The sequence below is a fragment of the Jatropha curcas genome, chromosome 7 (assembly GCF_041381405.1).
Source record: "Jatropha curcas cultivar XTBG-Jc1 chromosome 7, XTBG_Jcur_1.0, whole genome shotgun sequence".
NCBI lineage: Eukaryota > Viridiplantae > Streptophyta > Magnoliopsida > Malpighiales > Euphorbiaceae > Jatropha > Jatropha curcas.
The window spans coordinates 25,488,341-25,502,670 of NC_143157.1; the positions used below are offsets into that span (position 1 = coordinate 25,488,341).

Here is a 14,330-nt window from a genome sequence, read left to right on the forward strand (position 1 = left end):
TTGGCTGATCTCCTAATCCATAATATGTATTAATATATAATTGATTATATTTTATGCCGTAAAACTTTTACGTTTAAACTATTAAGCAATTCAAATTTTATGGATTATTTATTTGTAAATAATAATATTAGTAGTAGTTTTAATATTTTTTTGTGAAAATAAGTAATTTAATAACTATTTTTTACTCAACATATTTTAATTCATTTGGTTTTATTTTTTATTTTTTTTTTTTTTTGTTTATTATCTTGAAATCTCTTAGCTAAATATTTATTTTAAGTGAACACTTTGCTAATTCTAGTTGACTTTTTTTCCCCTCTAGTTACATCCTAATGGGCCAATTGCTGTCAAACAAGGTAGGTGGCAAAGATCGATTGCACGAGTATACGTGGAGGCTTATTAACGTATAGATGCAAAATTATAACCGGTGCAGTGAAACACATAGAATCAAAGCCCATTACGACAGAACACAACACAACGCTACACCTCAAAAGTCTCGAACGTCGCAAGGTCTGATTCTCAAGTTCGATTCTTTGATAAGTGAGTTTGGCTTTAAAAGAACCTTAACGATCCTCTTAATCCAACTCGAAAGGTAATTTATTTTCTTCTTTCTAATTATTTGTTTCGCTTCAATATTCTTTTATTTTCTCGTTCAAATTTTATCTTTTATAGATCGAGATTGTTTTCCACGATTGGATTCGGAATGGAGAAAATTTTGAATTTTTTTTCTGTCGTTCCATTTTTTGAAGATGGATAATGGAAAACCCTTTTGATTTTATGGGAATTTCGACATTTTCTTTTCCTTAACTGCCAAGCGGAGCATCTAATCAATCGTGTGGACTTAAATATAATTGTTGGTTTATCGCTAACTGGTTTGATTTTTTTTTTTTTTTTTTTTACTTTCTTTTTCTCATTAAATTTTATATCTCATCAATGTATGGTTTAGGCTGGTGTTAAATGTGAGTTCTATTGGTTGATTTAACTCATTGTGAAGTTTTAGCTATTATACAGATTCTTTCAGTGTGGAATTTAGCCCCACTATTGGGGTAATGTGATTGGTAACTTCTTCTTCTGACTTGAAATGTTGTTGCCTTTATACTCTGCAGATGGGTATTGGGCTAAAGGAACTCTGTGCTGTTGTATTGCTGGAAATATTGTTGAGCCAACAAGCAGTTTTTGGAATTAGATTCGTGATTGATAGGGAAGAGTGCTTCTCTCATGATGTTAAATTTGAAGGGGATACAGTTCATGTTTCCTTTGTTGTCATCAAGACAGATTCATCTTGGCATTATACCAATGATGGTGTTGATCTTGTGGTAATTCTCATCTTTCTTGGTTGGGTTTTTTGTATTTAATTAAAATTTAAGCTTTATAATTTTTTGGGCATATTAGAAATTATGGAAAGCACAAATACACATGAAAGCTTATTTTCAAATGTATTATAACATATTTTGCTTTTCACCTATGGAAAATTAGGCAATATTTACTGTGCAGAGAACTATTATTTGTAGTTTTGTAGTGCAAATGGTTTCATCATGAATATACCTAGGACTTTCTTGCTAAAATAAAACTATCAATGAGCTGAGTTAAATGTGCTTGAGCTGTGCCTTAACATACTTGGGTCAAGCTCATCACTTAGCCTACCAGCTCATTTTCAATTTTGTTTTCTTGTTAGACATTTTTTGAGAAAAAAAATTGACTTACATTAGCTCGGTTTAAATTGTTTAGCTTACTTCAGCCCAATGTCAAAACAATCTTCAATAGATATCACTTGCTTTTCCAAATTCAACTTACCTTGAGCCCATATGAGCTTTAGTACAAAATTTTCTTGAAAAACAAACAAATTAGGGGCAGTTTCATCCTGGCGGCAATCTATTTCTAGCCGCCGAATCATTGACGCCCATAACCCATCCATCTCTTTTAGACCTCTTTTTCCATTCCCTGCCTCTTCTCTTTCTTCATTGGGCTATTCACAAATTTAGAGGGAAAGTATTCTTTTGAGAAACAGTTCATTACTGCTCTGTGTTATCTGAGACATGAATTTGTTAAGCAATTATATGTAATGTGAAATGGAAATTAAGTTGAGATAATTGTTTGCATGGTTATATGCTATATTTAAAATGGTTGAGGTTTACATTTTGGGATTGAAGTCGAAATGGTTATCTAGCTAGGTTGGGGAAAATTTCCCCCCCTTTTGCCATGTATCTTATGATTCATTTATTTCTGGTATGCTAAATTTTTTAACTTTTTGTATGGTACTTTGTAGTTAAACCTTTTTTTTAGTCTTCTATAGACTGAAGATTACTTCAAATAACATGCATCTATTTTATAATTAGTTAACAGCATTCTAAAGGTGTAACAGCCAAAATAGAAGAGTAAATTGAGCCACATAATACTCTTTGGCACGATGTGTATCTATCTAGCATCTGTTAATTACCTGGACTACATTCCCTATTTGTGTTCTTCAATAGATTTCATAGCAGCAAGGGATTTGGTGTTAATGGTTTGATGGAAATTATAGAGGTTTGGACTTTTGATTTCCATAATAAAAATATTGGCATTTAGGGTGACAACAGGAATGTTCGGTTACTTTTAGTGGAGAACCAAACTTTGAGTCTAAGTTCAGCAGTTCAGATCTTCCAAATCATGATTTACTTTCCCATATGAAAAAATTCTGAGCTCCTTTAAGTGGGCAGTAAGGCATCATGCATTTACTATCAGTTTGAAAGAGTTTTTTAATTTAGAATTCCAACCTGTTCTTGTTCCTTGGAATAGAATTCCAATCTGTTCTTGCTCATTATATATAAAAATGATTGAAAAAGTTCAATACTTCGTCTTTTTCTAATCTTGACCAAATATTTTCAAGTATGCAAATTTTGTGGCAATTTATGGTCATGATTGATAACATAGTTGAGAATAAACCTGGTACAATTTTAACTCTTATGCTTTTATCTTTCTCTCCTACCAGCCATGCCTCTTATCTTTTGAATGTGTTTTTCATATTTTCAGATAAAGGGGCCTTCTGGTGATCAAATTCATGATTTTCGTGACAAGACAAGTGATAAGTTCGAGTTTATGGCTCGTCAAAGAGGAGTCCACCGGTTTTGCTTCACTAACAAGTCTCCATACCATGAAACCATTGACTTTGATATACATGTGGGCCATTTTTCATACTATGATGAGCATGCGAAAGATGGTGAATGATGCTTCTCTCTCGATATATATATTCTTTTAATTCAGACTGAGTCCTCAAGAGGCAGACTTAATATGTTTGCATTGTGCATTTGCAGAACATTTTAAACCTTTGTTGGATCAGATATGGAAGCTTGAAGAGGCTCTTTACAACATTCAATTTGAACAGCACTGGCTGGAGGCTCAGACTGAACGTCAGGCAATAGGTCTGTTTTTGAGATCTTTCTTATGTTGTATTCCAGTTGGAGATAAATGTCCTGCTATTTCCTTTTCCTTTTTGATTCGGTAGTGCTAATAACACTTGAATTTTGTGAATAGCAAGACTATATGCCTCTGAACATAATGGGACATGACAAATTCTCTTAAAACTCTTATCCCTTGGCATAAGGCAACTTGTGACAGTCAATTGATTGTCATAGCTATCACACCCTTGTTCAGTTGAAAGGAAATATTTGATTATCCAATCAACGCAAGGGCAAAACAAGCTCTGAATTGTCATTGTTACATCAGTTTATGCTGGTCTAATAGGGAAATGTATGAATTAGTCATTTGTCAACTTATTCACCATCTCTTTGGTTATTGTTGCAGTAAATGAAGCAATGAGCAAAAGGGCTATTCACAAGGCCTTCTATGAATCTGCAGCACTCATCGGTGCTAGTGTTCTGCAAGTTTACCTTCTCCGACGACTGTTCGAACGGAAGCTTGGGATGTCCAGAGTTTAGAGTTTAAATTAAGCACTGCTGCGAAATAGTTGTAGTATTAAGCAAAGTGTCTCTCATATCAGAGTTAAACTGATTTTCTTTCCTCATCAATTAGGGGAAAAGGACGTGTATAGAGTATAAACCATCCATTTTGGAACCTTTGTTCTTTAAATTATTGAATTACAAAAGATTAATTTTTCAAAATGATTTGATTTTCTCGATTTACTGTTGCATTGGCTTGACATCAAGATCACAGAGTTGCACAGTATAATGGCTTAAATCATTTTCCAATTATCATTTTATGCACTATATTGAAGTAGTTTCCTTGGAAAAGAAACTTGAAAATATGTATATTTCACAAACAAAGCCCGTTTACCAAATACAACAGAAGAAACAAAATGCCTCAAAAGCTCTACAACTAATAACACGAGGAAGTATAGATTAGGAAAGAGATGAGTGCATCTTGATAAATACAATAATTACGTATTCGCCCTTTTCCCCACAATTCAGTCTTACAACATAACAAGTTCCAGCAGGACTCATCATCACTCTACAGCTTCTAACTTCTTTACTAAATATATGGTGGGGACACTTATACATGAAATTACTCCTTCATTGAAGCTCTTACGGGGAAATGGCATTGTCAAGAATCTGCAGCCGGGCTCTGAATGCAGCAAAACCATTTTTTCTGAAAACAAATACAATATCCATGTCAGGATCCAGAAAGAACTATAAATGTTAAACCAACAAATTTCTGCGGAAAAATATCATAGGCCACCAACGAATGTGATTATATATATATATATATATATATATATATAATTAGCGCTCTGCAAGTGTATGCGCATGTGCACTTTTTTTTTTCAGAGTTTGTCAAAGTTAGGCCATTTTAAGCAGTGAATATCAGAGAACTTAGAACCTGAGGTTTGCCAGGATCGACTCCAGGCTTGATATGAGAATCAACCTGTGCAGGTGACTCTGGTTTGCCACCTGTCTTCTTCTCATCCCTAGCCTTGTTAAAGATCACAGTAAATCCCTCAGCTGAAGCAGGGTCATTAACATCCCATTCACCAAATTTTGGCAATGGTCGACCAGTGTCCTGTTTAGAGAGAGAGAGAGAGAGAGAGAGAGAGAGAGAAATAAGAAGAGCTTCAATCAAGATTTTCAGAGCAGTACGGGACTAAGTACAGCAAGCAAGCAGTGTGTTCTCTTCTGTCTAGTTCTAGCCACCTATGATGCTAGATACAAGTACAAAGTTTAAAATATGATACTGGACAATATAATAAGACTAAACTGTCCAAATATGACACTTTGGAAAAGAAGAAATAGTTGGCCCAGCCACCAGGAGATATCATAACTTCTATTCAGTAATGATTTTGTGTGATTAATCAGAAACCATTGCATGTGTAAGAGCAAGAGCTTAAGAGCAAATATTGTGTCCCGTACAATACTTATCTCTGTAAGCATAGGTAATCCCTCAACACAAGGAACCACCAGTCAGGGTTCATAGACTCAAATGGCAGTCATACCCTACATAGCATCCAATATTTATACCTAGCATCTCAAAGGAGATCAAGTTCATTTTACTATTAAAAAATAATAGAACTTAATGGACGGAACGTTGCTTGAATACAAATAGGCGCATTGATTTTCCATGAAAAAACTAAAAGTATACCATATATAATTTCTGAAATATGGTAATTATTCCAATTCATAGGCGCCAATTCCCATTATGTTCTAAAAAAATTCAAACTGGTTCCACTTTCATTACTGAAATCTACACTACTAATTACACTGCCAGTTCCCTGTAACACATAGAATTGTAGCATGAATTTCTTGATAACACCACAGCAAAGCAGCAAAGACATGACCTATTACTTGACATTTCCTCATAAATTGGCTGTTCAGGCTCAACTATTACATTAAAGAAAAACTTCAGCTTTCTGAGCAAAGTAGACGTCTTAATAAAAATTAAAAATTGCTTAGTAACACTCGCACACATAAAGTGTTCAAATGCAACAACTAAAAGTTCTCCCCAAAAAACAGCTCGCGCGCGCGCGCACACACACAAAGCATCAACTTTTGTACAAAGAACGCAAAATTGAGTAACCTTGAATAAATCCTGAGTAGAGGGTAGAAATGAATGGAAAAAAAAAAAATACAAAATTGGGAAAAAAATTGATCAAATTATATCCAATCTAGAGACAACCCAAGATCAAATCAGTAGAATTCAAAAAGTTTCTATTAAAGAAAATAACTTTACGTGATTTATTCAACTAAGAAACCAAATATCCAATCAAATCGATCAGAAACTTGAACACCAAATACCAAAACAAGCATTAAAAAATTTGAAAACAAGAAAAAGGAAAGAAAAAGAAAAATAAAAATTGTGCCCATAAATAAGCAAACGCATACACACACATATACCCATATGTACAATAATAAATATAAAGAAAGATACATACCGACATGAATTCTATAGAGAGAAGTCTTTCTGGGTAAAGAAAATGTATAACGCAAGAGAGAGAGAAAGAGCGAGAGCTAGAGAGAACTTCTCTTTTAGACTTTTGGAGAGTTAGAATTGGGCCTGAAGTGGGCTGATTCTACTGTAAACTTGTTGAACAGGGGTGCTATTTTAACGGCAATGGACAACTCAAACGTCGCCGTTAATCCACCGTCAGCGGTGACGTGACAAAAACAGGTCAGTGAACGGGATGGAGGGTGAACTGGCAAGCGGTGTGACTGGGACTTTGGGAGAAAAATGTTGGCTTTGGGACAATTGATTTGCTGGCACTGTTTTTAATTTTTTGGGTTTACAAATTTTATATAGTTTTTATAGTTTTAAGATGAAACCAAATAATTGTAATATTAGCACATTAATTAAAAAAAAATTGTCTAGATTTTATTTTCTATCCAAATAGAGGGAATTACATGTCAATATTTACTAATATGTTAAATTCATTTTTTAAAAAAAAAAAAAAAACTTCAATCAAAGGCAAATAATTTAAATTAAATTATTTATAAAAAGAAAATATTTTATTTACAATTTGTAATTTATTTATTATAAGATCAATCTTATGGTAAATCAATCGATTGCAACTTTATAAATAAATCCTAATAAATATTTCAAATTATTTAATCTGTAAGCTTTGTTTGTATTCTTTCATATAGCTAAATTCATCCATTGATTTTTATATAGTCATTTATCCATCAAATAAAGATGCAAAGAATATTTAAAAAAAAAAAAAAATCACTAGTGAAAGGTTGTAGTAGATGTGACATAGGCTCCAAAAGATTCTTATATTTATGACTAAGTAATTAAATTATATATAAAACTAAGTAATAAAGAATGGTTGGTCCAAAAATATGTAGCTAACGTTGGAAATAAAATAACGGTATGATATGAGAAAGGACAAAATAAAGGCTATAAGGAAAAAGACAGATTAGCACATCTTTGCCAACATAGCTGGATCACCAAAATTAATTAATTATGTAGCCAACTCAACAAATTCAAATTTAGATCCAAAATACCAAATTGTTGGATATAACTTTGTTGATTGAGATTAAATAAATACCAAATTTTAAGTGTTTGCATTCGACATTAAAAATATGTGCAAACGAATAAAATAAATGCAGCAGTTTTAACTTTTTTCTCCCCTGCCATCACAATAAAAAATGATAGACATAAAAGGAAAATAATTGAAGGGGTACTTAATATATTAATGCCTTGTAAACAACTAATCCAACGGACAGGAACAATGTTGTAGGCTATACAGTAGGGATAGCCATCCCTTTTGCATCAAATTGGTGATAACCTTTGTGGTGGAGAGTCCTCCCACTCTCTATATATATTTTTACGAGAGATAAAAAGATTAATCAGACCACACCTAATTAAACTGTAGATCGATGAAAGAGTTTATACATATAAAGGACACCCAGCGTGTCCAAGACATTTCCTGAGTGGTAATAGCAATTGTGAAATTGAAAAACAAAGTCGATAATAGCAATTGCTAGATTCTGTCAGCCATGCTAGGAACAAAGCATTATATTTTGTACAATGAGATGCCTGATTTTAAGGGTACACTATCAAGTATCAACAAAGTTTATGAGTCTTTTTCTGCATGCCCTATATCTGTTGGAAACAGAATAGAGAGATTCAGACATACCATTTGATTTGGTTCCCTAAGTGGCCGCCTCTTACATCTCATGTTCAGCAAGTTGCTCCCAAAACACCTTCATTGGGCTGCAATCTATATGGACATGTCACTCTCCTGAAATCATGACAAAGGAAAAAAGATTTAAGTTTTTCCAGAAATTAAGACTACAGACAAAAAGATTAAATAAGAAAGATCTTGAAAAGAAAGGTATGAGTGAATCTCGCAGTTTGGTTATCTTATCGCCATAGACCACAAGACTTGATTGGCAGGCCATAAGATAGTGTTCATCATAAATTAGCCTGTTTAAACTAATTAATGATGGATATGCTGCATCTGCTAGATGGCACCCACATGCAGTAAGGACAATTTTGCATCTTCCGTTTTGTTACGAAGAACAACATTAGACAACAAATTAGCCTGCTTAAACTATTGGTCCCTTTTGCTTCACATTACTGATGGTCTTAACAACATGTAACCATGTTGGTAATCTAGACAACTGCTAGCCCCTTGCATGGGCAAGAACATTTAAAAAATGAAGAGAAGACAGCTCTTCATCCTAAGTCCAACCTACAAACAGTAGTGTCCTGCATTTCCCATAAGACAATAGCCTCAGGACAAAGTTTCATTAATCCAGTGTAGAGCATGAACTGGTTAGTTGAAAACAACTCCTGTGATACTCGTCATTGTAACATGCAATAAAGACAATTCTTTGCTGCATAATATCAGATATAAGTCAAACAAAAATCATCTAGCAATTAACATGCCCGTTAATTTCATTTCAGTTGCAACAACCAATATGCCATGAGCGGACTAATTTGATGTGAAGTTGAAGGGTGCTAAGCTGAAATGAGAAATCCAAGAACCAAATAATAAGCTAAAGAATTTAAAACAAAAATAGTGAGTTACATTCCAAACATGTGAACATTTTCGGTATCTTCCAGTCACTGATGCTAACACAAGAAGGTCCTGTATAAAGAAATATCGGTAGGTACTGAAAGTCTCAAGCTGTCAAAGCTTTTATCATCATGGAAAAACATGAAAAAATAGAAGCACATAAGTAAAATAAATGGACTTACATAGCTCATCAAGTCATGTTGGCATCACCAAATCATCAGAACATAAGAGCTACAAATTATGTCCGAGCTACAATTTTTTTTGCACCCCAAATATCTCAACATGAGGTGTAAAGCCTACTCAACATTTAATGGACAGTGGTGATTCCCCTTGTATTGATCAGGTGCAGTCCACCTGACAGGCACAAAACAGCCAACTACTCAGGGCGAAAACATGAGAACAAAAAGAAACTCCACTGAACCTGAAAAAAGTATGAAGGCCCAGCAGAAATTACTTATTTTTCGAGAGCCTGCTACAAGGTCTATCCATATACATACTGATCACAAGCTCATACTAGATATGGTTGCTTTTCATTTGAAATGGGAAACTAGCCATAATAGGAAAACTGACTTGTGCAAACTGTGAAACACATACCAGGTGATGAATAGCACACTGACTACGTAATGGAAGTCCATCCATCTCCTCCTCTTCTGCCTTTCATAGAATGATTTAGATTTTGCATTCTCAACATTCTTACTTTGCTTCCCTGCTAGATTTTGGCATCATCTAATTCTGTTTTGCCTCAAGGACTTCAACTTTCTCATGGCAACAACCAAACTTTGTCTGATGCTTTGATTCCGATGCCCAGATATCACTCCCCTGTCCTCTAAATCTTTCAAAAGAATTTCACCATTAACAAGATTATCATCATCTGTGATAATGGAATTGACGAGAATGCAATAGGTTGTGGTATTGGGTAAGAGACCCCTTCGTTTTATCTCTTCATACAGTGTAAATGCAGATGCAACATCACCATTATCACTAAGGCCAGATATCAAAACATTGTATGCAACAATATCAAGTTTCACACCACAAAGCTCCATTATATCCCTCAACTTTAAGGCCTCCAAAAGGTTATTATTCCTACAGAACATGTGCATTAGAGTTGTAAAAGTAGCAATAGTTGGAATAAGGCTCTTCCGAAGCATGAAATCAAGAACCAGCTTTGCTTCATCAACCTTCCCACACTTGGCAAGCCCTCTTACCATGGCACTCTCAGCGACATCCCTAGAACTCACACCAAGTTCTTCCATTTCATCTTTTAGCTTGAATGCTCCCTGTACATCACCCATTCTACACAAAAAATTAATTAAAGTAATATATTGGTTGCACTGAGGAATAATACCCCTCTCCAACATTTCATGCAATAGAAGATGGGATTCTCGGACAGCAGAAACTTTGTTGAGTCCCTTAATGAGGGCATTGTGTGTATTTGCATCAGGAATAATCCCAAATAAGCTCATAATATTCAACAGCTCAAAGGCTTTTCCCATTTCACCTGTTTCACAAGATTCCATGATAAGCATGTTAAGCGTACACTGATCAACTACAAAACCCTGCATTATCATCTTTTTCAACATTTTAAGACCAATATCCAATGTAGCCGATTCACAAAGTCCAAGAATGAGAGAATGGCAAGTCAATTTGTCAGGCAAAATACCTGTCCTCATCATGATATTGAATAAATTAGAGCATTTTTGCAAATCCTTTTTCCTTGCATACCCATGCAAGAGAATATTATATGTAGCCAAAGTAGGGGATATCCTACTACCATTGCTCATCACTGTGAAGAGATCACCCACCTTTGCCATATTTCCCATCCTTGAGTATCCATCCATAACTGCATTGAATGCAATAGTATCGGGGCATATCCCATTTTTCTCCATCTCTTCACAAACATAAAAGGCAGCCTTTGGTTGACCAGCCTTGAAAAGACCATCAACCAAACTAGTGTACATGACCTTATCTGGATACAGAACTCCCTTACCCAGCAATTTCCCCAAATAAAGAAGTGCAGCAACAGTCTTGCCCCTCCTACATAACCCAGCAAGAATAATAGTGTATGTATAATTATCAGGTAGCACATTACGTTGGACCATTTCATCAAAAAGAGCCATTGCATCTGACAACTTCCCCAATTTAAATGTCGCTGCAAGAATCATATTATAGAAAGCAGTACTGACAATGGAAGGAATATAGTGGAGTTCATCCAACAATTTCTTCGCTTCTCCCAAATTTCCACCCCTGCATAGTCCTTTAAGTAGACTGCCATATGTGAAATGACTAGGATGATAACCCAATTTGATCATTTCATCAAATACAGAAAATGCTTTTAATCCATTACCCAGATTCCCAAAACCATTTATAATACAATCAAAAGTGATGGAGTTAGGAACAATGGCAATCCTTCTCATGTGATGCAAGAAATCCTCTGCCTCTCTGACCTTTCCATCTCTACATAGAGATGACACTAACACATTACATGTGAAGGTATTTATGTCACAGCCACTACGACTCATAGCTGCAAAGACCTTAAATGCTTCCATAACATTTCCCATCTTGCAATAATTGTATATTAATGTAGCATATATGATATTGTTTGGGGAAAATCCAGCTTTATACATTTTACATATGATTTCCTTCACATTTTTAATTTTCCCCACTCTGCAAAATCCATTTATGAGCACAGAAAATGTGATTATATCAGGACTTACACTAGCCTTGAACATCTTATCAAGCAACTGCACAGATTCATTAAGTAGTCCACTTTTGCATAAGCCATTAATAATTGTTGTGTACGCTATGCGACCAATAAACATGCTATTTATTCTCATCCTCTCAAGAAGGTTTCCAGCTAACTCAAATTTGGCATGCTTGCACAAACCATTTAAAAGGGTTGTATAACTGACTTCATTAGGCCTTAGTCCTGTTGCTTCCATCATATCCAAAAGCCTCAAAGCTTGTTCAAAATTACCCTCTTCACAATGCCCATCAATCAAAGCATTGTAAGTAACATGGTTAGGCAAAAGATTAATCATAGACATCTCATCAAAAACCCGAGTTGCAATTCCAATCTTCCCCTCCTTCACAAAACCATTTATTATAGTATTATAGGTGACTTCATTAGGAGATATCATTCTCTTCCTCATTTTTTTTAAGAGTAGATATCCTTTCGCACTCCTACTATTTCTACACAAATCATCGATAAGCATGTTATAGGTGCATACATCCGCTTCAATACCCTTAGACCCCATTTGTTCAATCAACTCAAAAGCTGCCTTATACCATCTCTTCTTGCAGTACCAATTGAGCACACTATTATAAGTAACTACATTTGGCACATACCCACTCTCTCCCATCTTTCTTAAAAGGTAACCAGCTTTCTGAAGCTTCCCTTCCAGACACAAAATGTTGATCAATATATTAAAAGTAGCAACATTAGGGCAAATTCTCCTAGCAAGCATTTCCTTAAATAACAACCAAACCGTCCCAGCTCTCTGATCTTTCACCATTGACCCTAGCACCATATTACAAGTATAAACAGAAGGGTTAAACCCTCGAGAACCCATGAAATAGAAGGTCTCCAAAGCATCACCTACCATTCCTTCTCTCAAATAAACCCTAATCAAAAGATCAAAAACTGAAGGGTTTGACCCGCAAAGTGGGTAAGTGTTCATTAAAGCATCAAAAACAGCCTTTGAACCAACACCCATTTTCGAGAGATGTTTTAAGATGGATTTGGCATGCTCATACATTCTAGCTCTGACAAGTATATGAGTGGTGATGGAAAACATGTGAGCAAGGTGAACAATTTCCAGACCAGGTTGCCTAACAAGCCAATTGAGGAATTTTAGAGCAAGCCTCCCATGGACTGGCCTCAGTGAAGCCAGCCTATAGTTCATGTGGTTTAGTGACTCCCAACGTTCTATTGTGAGCATTTCATATATACTTCTCTCCATATCTACACCTATTGCTCCAAAAATTAAAGCTTCAGAATGAGCCTACAATTCATGCATAAACATGCAAACATAGAATAGATAAATAAAGTGTATATGGAAAAACACAGAGAGGTGCTATACCTGGGGCCAGTGGACCAGTAAATTCTGGATTTTTATGATCATTTTGCAGTCTTTGTTTGGTATAATATGAGAAGGCCTTGTGGGAAGCTGGCCTAAATTTTGATAATTGATAGGTAAAATGAGAGATTTTTTGGGATGTTGAAGAAGTTAAGCATGATAGCATTTTTATGTTAGTAAACAGCAGCTCGAAGGATAATGGCAAAGGAAAAACGTATTTTGACAAAGTCTGATTTTGCCATTACAAATTTTAGAAATTAAAAAAAAAAAAAAAAAAAAAAAAGTCCAGATAAAACTTGAGTTTCTTCTCGACTATGTGTGGTCCAGTTTAGTTGTCGCACAGTGTCTGCACCCACCAAAAACACAAATTCAGGTAAAATCATGATGTTGTAAGTCATAGAATAAGTGCAACCAATTTAAAACATTCTCTAAAGTCTCCCTTAACTCTTCAATTCCTTCTTATGAAAATAAAAATCTGTATGTTTTTGGCTTCCTTTGTGCAGAGAAAGAGTTTGCAATTACCATGTGACAAAATCGATAAGTTCAAAAACTAAAATAATGATAAAGTGACACTTACAATTTCGTTCAGAAAATTCAACAAATATACGGTGTTCAACAAACTCATCTAAGCAAACAATAGCTTACACCCAAATAACTGCATGCACCAATAATCAAAATCGTAGCTTTGGCCACAACTTGCTGAATTTGACCAGAAAAAGGTAAAAGGAAACAGTTTTCCTATGAAGTTACCGGACTTCTTGGATTCTTTGACAAATATGGGAAGCGATTTTATAAACTTATCGTGAGCGATGAAATTACTGACGGGAGCTCATAAAGATATTGTGACTTGAAATGAGAGAGGTCAGTGTGTGTCTGTCTGTATATGTGACTTCTCCGGTGGCTCTAGAAGACTAGAAGTATGAAATAGTTTCTGGAGCAGCAGCAGGAAACGGAACTTTATTGTTTCTACTAATGAAATATGGATTCAAAAAGCCCAAATCAAATATTTGAGCTTACTAATTTTAGCCCATAATATTTGTTCAGAATCCATTACAAAACAAGTCTAACAAGTCTCAGTTTGGCACTGATATATTACGTTCAGGAAAGTATGGGCCCACCAAAACAAATTTGACTTACACGTGTCTTCAATGAGTGTAAATAAATCTTTTCCGGATGGATAAATTCGCCGGATCAATCCAATTAGTCTTTATTCTTTCTATCATAAATAATTATTTCACATCTAAAAATTAAAATTATAAATAGCTATTAAACTTCACTTATTGCCTCCAGTTTGTTTGAGAGAGAAAAAAAAT

The 14,330-nt window shown here is 34.8% G+C and overlaps 3 protein-coding genes across 8 annotated transcripts; 1 reads left to right on the forward strand and 2 right to left on the reverse strand.

The window, feature by feature from the left end:
* The first annotated feature begins 431 nt into the window (after positions 1–431).
* On the forward strand, positions 432–4,094 carry P24BETA2 (emp24/gp25L/p24 family/GOLD family protein). Its single transcript, XM_012215666.3, has 5 exons — positions 432–589; positions 1,104–1,313; positions 3,007–3,193; positions 3,288–3,395; positions 3,778–4,094. The coding sequence occupies exons 2-5, from the start codon at positions 1,104–1,106 to the stop codon at positions 3,909–3,911; spliced, it is 639 nt and encodes a 212-aa protein (XP_012071056.1). The 5' UTR covers positions 432–589; the 3' UTR covers positions 3,912–4,094.
* A 107-nt stretch (positions 4,095–4,201) lies between these two features.
* NOI (RPM1-interacting protein 4 (RIN4) family protein) lies at positions 4,202–6,514 on the reverse strand. Its single transcript, XM_012215668.4, has 3 exons — positions 6,356–6,514; positions 4,810–4,989; positions 4,202–4,578 (listed from the first exon to the last, which is right to left on the reverse strand). Exons 1-3 carry the CDS (start codon positions 6,359–6,361, stop codon positions 4,534–4,536), a joined length of 231 nt encoding a protein of 76 aa, XP_012071058.1. The 5' UTR covers positions 6,362–6,514; the 3' UTR covers positions 4,202–4,533.
* A 1,061-nt stretch (positions 6,515–7,575) lies between these two features.
* LOC105633121 (PPR superfamily protein) lies at positions 7,576–14,039 on the reverse strand. 6 transcript variants are annotated; one of them, XR_016321722.1, is made up of 5 exons: positions 13,595–14,039; positions 13,021–13,363; positions 9,536–12,908; positions 9,124–9,295; positions 7,576–8,161 (listed from the first exon to the last, which is right to left on the reverse strand). XR_016321722.1 is itself a non-coding variant. In XM_089723962.1 (3 exons), exons 2-3 carry the CDS (start codon positions 13,181–13,183, stop codon positions 9,664–9,666), a joined length of 3,408 nt encoding a protein of 1,135 aa, XP_089580088.1. In that variant the 5' UTR covers positions 13,184–13,363; positions 13,595–14,039; the 3' UTR covers positions 7,576–9,663. The 6 variants fall into 6 exon arrangements, 1 of the variants encoding a protein (XP_089580088.1); XR_016321723.1 differs by having other exon boundaries at positions 9,124–9,362; XR_016321724.1 differs by having other exon boundaries at positions 9,124–12,908; positions 13,768–14,039.
* Between the last annotated feature and the right edge of the window lie 291 nt (positions 14,040–14,330).

Coding starts and splice junctions, on each gene's coding strand:
- P24BETA2 (XM_012215666.3), top strand. CDS start 1,104: ATGGGTATTGGGCTAAAGGAACTCTGTGCTGTTGTATTGCTGGAAATA. Junction 1,314..3,006: donor ATGATGGTGTTGATCTTGTG/GTAATTCTCATC, acceptor TCATATTTTCAG/ATAAAGGGGCCTTCTGGTGA. Junction 3,396..3,777: donor GACTGAACGTCAGGCAATAG/GTCTGTTTTTGA, acceptor TTATTGTTGCAG/TAAATGAAGCAATGAGCAAA.
- NOI (XM_012215668.4), bottom strand. Junction 4,579..4,809: donor TCGATCCTGGCAAACCTCAG/GTTCTAAGTTCT, acceptor ATTTGTTTTCAG/AAAAAATGGTTTTGCTGCAT.
- LOC105633121 (XM_089723962.1), bottom strand. CDS start 13,183: ATGCTATCATGCTTAACTTCTTCAACATCCCAAAAAATCTCTCATTTT. Junction 12,909..13,020: donor TACTGGTCCACTGGCCCCAG/GTATAGCACCTC, acceptor TTGGAGCAATAG/GTGTAGATATGGAGAGAAGT.